Raw genomic sequence first — 8,690 nt, forward strand, 5'->3', positions numbered from 1 at the left:
AAAAAAAAAAAAACCACTGGGTAACAAAAGAAATTAAAAACAAAACCAGAAAATCCCTAAATCAAATCAAATGAGAGTGAAACTACAACATATCAAAACATTCAGGTCACTGCAAAAGCCGTGCTAGAAGAGTATTCATAGCAATAAAATACACACATCAAAAAAGAAACTCAAACAAATAGAAAAAGAGCAGCAAAAGAAGCCACGTCACCACAAGAAATGTAACAGCAAAGACTAGAACAGAAATACATGAAACAGAAAAAAATAGAAAGAATCAACAAAAATCACTGGCCAAATTGACAAAGTAAAAGAACAAGAAGATGCAATAACCAAAACAGCATAGGATATGGGCAACATTACAACAGAACCAACTGAAATAAAAAGGATTATAACAGAAAACCACACTGCAACAAAAACCACACTGCAACAAATTTGAAAACCTAGAAGAAATGGAAAAATTTCTAGAAACACACTACCTACCTTAACTAACATGAACTGAGGTAGAAAATTTGAACAGACTCATTAAAAAAGTAAGAAATTGAACAGGTCATAAAGAAAATCTCCCAACAAAAAACAGCCCCAGCCAAGACAGCTTCAGTGGAGAATTCTACAAAATATTCAGAGAAGAGTTGACATCAATCCTACTCAAACTATTCCAGAACATAGAAAAGTAAGGAATACCCTATTTTATTCTGTGAAGCCAGCATAATTCTGATACCAAAGCCAGGCAAAACAAAAAGAAAATTATAGACCAATATCCCTCATGAATAAAACCAAAAAACAAACTCACTGCCAAAGAGTCAATTTCAACTCATAGCAACCCCCATTAGGTTTCTAAGGCTGTAAATCTTTACAGAAGTTGTTGTTGTTGTTGTTATTTGCCATCGAGTAGTAGACTACTCAATCTTTTTCCTACAGAGTGGGCTGGTAGGTTCAAATCACCAACATTCCAGTTAACAGCTACACGCTTAAGCAATGTGCCACCAGGGCCCCTTTTTGTTGTTGTTGTTGTTATGTGCCATCGAGTCAAACCCGACTCATAGCGACCCCTCCTTGGGTTTCCGAGGCAGTATCACTACGGAAGTAAGATTGCCCAACCTTCCTTCTGAGGAATGGCTGGTGGGTTTGAACCGCCAGCCGTCTGGTTAGCAGGCAAGTGTCTTAGTCACTATGCTACGAGAGCTCCAGGGCTCCTTTAGAGAGATGCAAATCAAAACTACAATGAAATACCATCTCATGTTGGCAATAGTGGCACTGATCAATAAAACAAAAAACAATAAATGCTGGTAAGGTTGTAGGGAGAGCAGAACTTTCATACACTGTTGGTAAGAATGTAAAATGGTACAATCTCTATGGCACTTCCTTAAAAAGCTAGAAACAGAAATACCATATGATCCAATAATCCCACTACTAGACATATATCCTAGAATAATAAGAGCCATGACACAAATAAGCATATGAATACTCCTGTTCATTGCAACTCTACTCACAATAGCAAAAAACAAAAAGGGGGGGGGGGAGGTCAACCTAAGTGCCTATCAATGGATTAATGAATAAGTAAACTGTGGTACAAATACACAAGGGAATGCTATACAATGTTAAGGAATACTGATGACTCCGTGAAACTTCTCACTACCTGGATGAACCTGGAGGACATAAAGCTGAGTAAAATAACTCAATTACAACAGGCCAAATATTATATGAGACTTCTTGTTGTTGTTGTTATGTGCCGTCGAGTCGGCCCCAACTCATAGTGACCCCTCTTTGGGTTGCTGAGGCAGGATCACTACGGAATTAGATTGCCCAACCTTCTTCCCAAGGAGTGGCTGGTGGGTTTGAACCGCCAGCCTTCTGGTTAGCAGTCAAGTGCCTTAGGCACTATGCTACCAGAGCTCCTTATATGAGACCACAATTATAAAAAGTCAAGTAAAAATTTACACACAGAAAGAAACATTCTTTGATGGTTATCATGGATGTGAGGGACTTGGAGGGAAAATCATCAACTAGAAAGTAGACACATGCTAACTTAGGTGAAGGGAAAGACAACACATAGTATGGAAGAAGTCAGCACAACATAACCAAGGCAAACAAAAACACTGAAGGGTACTCAAGGGTTAAAAGCAACAATGGTAAATACTATCACATATATGATCCTGCAACAATAGTAGTATCAAACAATAATGTAAGCTGAACCAAGAGAGGAGGACATGTGGGAGTATACTCACATGTACAGATAGGGATGGCAGTGGATATTCCTATACATATATTTATTTGTACATGCTGTAAAAATACCCAAGTACATGATACAGCACACAGGAGGCACAGCCATGAAAACTTCTTAGCCATAACTAAACACCTCCAGGGATTGACATAGTGGGCTTGAGGACTAGGACCATACTCCTAGGGGACATCTTGGTCAACTGGTATAACATAGCCCATAAAGATAATGTTCTACATCCTACTTTGATATTAAAAGCTTGCAAGTGGCCATCTATGTTACAACTATTAGTCTCTTTCTATCCAAGCAAAGAAGAAGACAGAAAAACAGAGTCAAAGAAATATTAGTCAAGGACTAATAGATCTCATAAACTACAAACCTCCACCAACCTCAGACCAGAAGAACCAGATGGTGCCCAACTACCACCACCTACAACTCTGACTGGGATCACAATAGGAGATACTGGATGTTGTTGTTGTTATGTGCCATTGAGTCGGTCCTAACTCATAACAACCCCTCCTTGGGTTTCCAAGGCAGTATCACTACGGAAGTAGATTGCCCAACCTTCCTTCCGAGGAGTGACTGGTGGGTTTGAACCGCCATCCTTCTGGTCAGCAGTCAAGTGCCTTAGGCACTACACTATCAGAGCTCCTGGATAAAGTGGGGAATAAAGGGAGAACAAAATTCAAATTCATAAAAAAAGATTAGACTTACTCATCTGATAGAGACTAATAGAACCCTCAAGACTATGGCCCTTAGATATCCTTCTAATTTAGAACAGAACCACACCCAGAGATCACCTTTCAGACACATAAAAAGCAGGCCTATAAAGTGAACAACACCACCTGGGAGGAACATGCTTCTCAGAACAATCAACTACACAAATGCAAAAGGGCAGCATTTGTCTAAAAGCAAAGTTAAGATGGCAGGAAAATCGAGCAAATGGAAACAGGAATCCCAAGGTGGAAATGGGGAGAATGCTAACACATTGTGGGGACTGCAAACAATATCACAGAACAATCTATACATAAATTGCTTAATGAGAAAGTGATTTGTTCTGTAAACTTTCACTTAAACCACAATAAAGTATTTTTTTAAATTAAATCTATTTGAAACATCAATATGTACACTTTCACCATTCAAAAATAGGGCACTAATAATGGTAACAATCATCAATGGCACCTCACACACTTCAAATCAGGTTTGTCTAAGGAATTATATGAAAGCAATGAACTGAACCAAAAGAGAGTTACCAGACTCATCTATAGGCTATCCAGCAACCAGTGAGTTATAGCCCTCTTTCAAAAAGATGGACTGGTCCAATCAGGCACCTATCTCAAGAATTGGCAAAATAAAAGGCTTAGTTGACCAGCAGTGGCACAGAATCTAAAGGAAGGTTATTAAAAAGTTCCCATGATACAGAAGGGACTGAAGTAGCCATGATAAACTATGTGGAAAAGCAAATAAAGGAGTAGAGATATGGAGTAGAAGATTGGGAAGCTGATTAGAAAAGAGATGTGCAGGTATGTCCAAAGTAAAAGAAATCTTAGAATAGCATTATTCAAGAGCCATTCTCAGTTCAATTTATATAAGGTATACAGTATAGGAGTATCTGTCCTTAGAGCACCACAAAAACTGGATTGTTACAAGAAAACCTTCTTTTTGTAGGGGTAACTCAAGTAAGTCTTTATTCTATAGCTCCTCTCCTCTGCCCCCATCCCCCAAAGAGGAAAGGAGGAAGAACGGGGTGAAGAAAGGAAAGAAGAAAATCCACAATCTCAAAGAGGCATGATCAAAACACATAGTTTAGAACAATGTGATTTACTAACATGTTCTCCATAGACTAAAACTAGTCTGTGAACCGTTTATTACCAGTCTACTACGAAATAAGGATAGAAATTGAGAGCAAGCATTCAGAAACTTTTATGGCAATTTGACAGTAATTTTATGCCTATTGAATCTAATTAAAAAAAAAAAAATTGGGCTTGAGCTTAGTAAGTCCTTTTAGTATTTCATTTTCTAATAATTCATTTGTTGTTGCTTTTTTAATAATGGTCCATGGCTTACTGGAAATAAAAGATCCTTTAACACAGAACGTTTGAGAAGTAGTGGCCTGGATTAACATTCCTGAATAGTTATCAGAGTAAGGAGAGATGCTCTAACAAAAAAAATGTTCCAAACACATACTATACTTATCATACGTAAACCAAAAACCAAACCCAACTCACTGCCATCAAGTCAATTCCGACTCATAGTGACCCACTTTGGGTTTCTGAGGTGGTAAATCTTCATGGAAGTAGATTGCCCAGTCTTCCTTCCATGGAGCAGCTGGTGGGTTTGAACTGCCAACCTTCTGGTTAGCAGTCAAATGCCTTAGGAACAATGCCACCAGAGCTCCTTTATCATAGGTAAATATTTTAACCTAGTTCAGAAGATTTCTTGAGATAAAGTTCATGAATTACTGAAAAAAAAAAAAAAAAGTAAACTTCTCTTATAGGCTTATAAGGAGCTCTGGTAGCATAGTGCCTAAGGCACTTGACTGCTAACCAGGAGGCTAGCAGTTCATACCCACCAGCCACTCCTGCTCAGAAGGAAGGTCGGGCAATCTACTTCCGTAGTGATACTGCCTCGGAAACCCAAGGAGGGGTCGCTATGAGTCACTATGAGTCACTATGAGTCCGGTTCACTTGAAAGCATGTAACAACAACAACATAGGCTTATAAGCTCAAGAATATTTATTAAGTAATTTTTGTCATCCCTTGGTATCTGTGGTGGATTGGTTTTAGGACCCCCTCATGGATACTAAAATTCATAGATGCTCAAGTCCTTATATAAAATAGAATACTATTTGCATATAAGCTACACACATCCTCCTATATACTTTAAATGATCTCTACATGACTTATAATACCTAATACAACATAAATGTTACGTAAATAGCACTTTAACTCCCTTTGAGAGGTTGCTTTGACCGCTAAATTGCTTCTTAGAAGCTATTTTTCACAGAAACAGAGGGGGCACACAACACAAGCAGGAAATGAACCGGATGCAAGGCGAATGATGTTCAAACGCATGCTGGAAAGAGACTGAGATCTGTGAAATGTCAGGAGGCTACAGCAGAGAGTGTCTATACATCACTTCATTCGCAGGGATTCCACATAGTGCTCAGCATGTGGCAAATTCTAATTTTACTTTCTGGAATTTTTCTTTAGATCATTTTCAATCCATGGTTGGTTGAATCCATGGATTCAGAACCCACTGATAAAAGAAGGATGACTGTATTGTGTCAAGTATTGTATTGCATGCACAGCTGAATATATAGTTTCAAAAATATGTAATTACATTATCTACTTTACTAAAACAAGCTTAATGAACCTTACTTAAGTTTATCTTTAAGGTAAACTACATTTATAAATATTTTAATATATAATAGCCTACATTTTAAAAAATCTTTGTTTTTTTTCTACTTTATTTATAATTAAGAAAATTTACAGATAAATAGTGAAAGACGGGATGAAAAATTTCCCAGGACAAAAAATGCTACATTTTTAAGCAAGCAAAGCATAAATGCACTTTCATTAAAGGCTCCATAAGAGAATGATAGTACATTTACTATTTGTCCCAAGTCTTTTATGTTTTATTTAATTTTATCACTTCTCACTAATTCCCTAAAGTCTATTAAGAGGAAAGTCAAGAAATAGCTACTTTAATGGTAGAGGCCTATATTTATGTGAGAAATTTTACCTGGTTTCTATGTTTTTCTGTAGCTCAGTAAAAGTGAATGGCATCTCATCTAGGTCAACAGCTGCAATAAAGATACAGATTCCCCACAGCTCCTTTTTCTTTTGAATATAACCTTCCTGGAAAGAAAAAAAAAAAAATGTTCAAAAATTTCATTAAGAAATTCACACATCAGATACTGTGTTAAAATTGTATTATATATGGCTTTTTTCCTTACTCAATGTCTTATTATCTGGTGCTGCTCTACCAGAAGTACCACAAGCAGGTAGTTTTAACAAACATTTATTCTCTCACAGGTTAGGAGTCTAGAAGTCCCAATACAGGGTGCTGGCTCTCAGGGAAGGCTTTTTCTCTCTGCCTTCTCTGGTGGAAGGTCCTTGTCTGTTCTTAACTTCTGTTTCTCAGTTCCTTAGTGATCTTCTTGTAGCTTGGCATCTATCTCTCACCATCTGTTTTTACTTCTATGTCCTAATCTGCTCTTTTCATATCTCAACGATGATTGACTTAAAACACATCCTACACTGATATTGCCTCATTAATACAACAAAGAAAATTCATTCCCAAATGGGATTATAACCACAGGTATAAACTTAAAAAAAAAACTCACTGCTGTTGAGTCAATCCCAACTTATAGTGACCCCTCCTTTACGTTTCTGAGGTGATATCTTTACGGAAGTAGATTGCCCAATCTTCCTCAGAGTGGCTGGTGGGTTTGAACTGCCAGCCTTCTGGTTAACAGTCAAATGTCTTAGGCACTATGCCACCAGAGCTCCCAAACCACAGGTATAGGGGTTAGGATTTACAATACTTATTTTTGGGGATATCACAACACTCAGCGTAACAAAATAAATGTTTTGAAATCCTTATAATTACAGATACTTGAGAACATTTCTTTGCTATACTTAAAAAAAAGTCAAATTGTGCATTATAAGGCAAAAAATATTACTAAAATTATCTAAAAAAACTACAAACTTACTATAGATAATTTAGGAGTCAGTTCTTTGAAGTAAATAGTTTCATTTTTCAATAACCCAAAGGCATCAAAGTCAAGGTAAAAGATTTCAGAGTTTACAGCATGTAATTAAAAAAAAAAAAGGCCCACTTCTTTATTCGAGTATTTTTTCTTTGCTCTAATTCATTCATTCTTTTATCAATTTATTCACTCAAGTATTTGTTGTTGTTGTTATTGTTGTTGTTATTTGCCGTCGAGTGGGCCCTGTGAAATTCTTATCTCTCTGTGTCTTATGGCCTTCATTGTAAGATGGAAATAATATATATTTCCCTTTGCAAGAATTAAGTAAGATTATAAAACACTTAGGATAGTGCTTGCCATATAATTAGTACTCAATGAGTGATAGGTATCTATCATTAAAACAGTTTTTCTTCTAAAAAAAAAATGTATACCATCTTCTAAATATGTAAGTTTTGTAGTAAATTCTGGATTATATTATTTGAAAACAAAAGAAATGTCAAGTTATCTCATGCTACTAAACAACTGGAACTATTTGCTTACTTTTAATTTGAAATTACAATAGTGCTGAAATGTATGAGATGCAATTTTACATTGTTTTGGAATGTGAGTTATATAAAATCTTTAGTAAAATGTTGTTCTGGACTAACAAGTGTTATGGAGAACAAAAAGTTTATCATCATTCAACTCTAAATTTTTCCTTAATTCTGCTACTTGGGTATAAATTAAAGCATATATTACAACTACACATGCACCAGAATGGTTAAAACTAAAAAGACTGATAAAACCAAGCACTAGGAAGGATTCAGAGCAACTGGAACATTCAAACACTGCTAATGATAATGTGAACTGGTAAAAATGTTTGGAAAGGAAGTTTGGCAGGTTAAACATAGACTTTCCATATTGCATAGCAATTCTAATCTCTGATACTTAAACAAAAGAAAGAAAGAAAGAAAATACTATACACAAATGTTTTTAACAGCTTAATTCATAATACTCAAAACCTAGAAACAACCCAAAAATACAACAACAGGTGAATGTATAAACAAACTGGTACAACAAGGTAATGTTCTCTAACAATAAAAAAGGAGAATTAATAAACACAATATGGATGAAAAGGCAAAACTAATCTTTATTGTCAAAAAGTAGATCAATGGCTACTTGCTGGCAGGAGGCAAGGTGTGGGAGAATGACTACAAAGGGGAACAAGAAACTTTTTCTGTAAGTTAACAGTGGTGATTACAGAGTGAATACATTTATTAAAACTTATTGGTAAATTTTAGTGTATGTAATTATACCTCAATAAATTTTATTTTAAAATATTAAATATTACTGAAACTGAGCAAAGTGTATGTTTTTTGATTGTTATGGTGACTATACTTTCAAGTAAACTACTCCACCCAGAGGGGCCTCAGAAGACAGGTCTGGTGATCTGCTTTCAAAAAGGTCACAGCCTTGAAAATCCATATTCGGAATCAACTTGATGGTAGCTAACAACAACAATTTACTTATATTTTTAGTATATTATATTTTTATATTATATATATATATATACTTTATTATATTGAGATACGTTTCATTATTCCTGAATTTCCTGTAATGAAGTTATAATGATGTTTTTAGGTGTCATTGAGTTGAGTCTGACTTGTGCAGTCATTATGTATAACAGAATGAAACAATGCTCGTCATGTACTATCCTAACAATATTCGCTATGCCTGAGCTCATCCTATCAGCCACTGTGTCAATCCATTTTGTTGAGG

General features: G+C 35.9%; 1 protein-coding gene across 1 annotated transcript in view; it reads right to left on the reverse strand.

Annotated features, from left to right (window-relative positions):
• The window catches only part of RB1 (RB transcriptional corepressor 1), a 320,323-nt gene that overhangs the window by 282,999 nt on the left and 28,634 nt on the right, over nt 1-8,690 (reverse strand). The window contains 1 exon segment of the mRNA XM_007946362.1: nt 5,963-6,078. Coding sequence (XP_007944553.1) covers nt 5,963-6,078 — 116 coding nt within the window.

The sequence above is a fragment of the Orycteropus afer genome, unplaced genomic scaffold (genome assembly GCF_000298275.1).
Source record: "Orycteropus afer afer isolate SDZICR_OR568_19922 unplaced genomic scaffold, OryAfe1.0 scaffold00157, whole genome shotgun sequence".
NCBI classification, from domain to species: Eukaryota; Metazoa; Chordata; class Mammalia; order Tubulidentata; family Orycteropodidae; genus Orycteropus; species Orycteropus afer.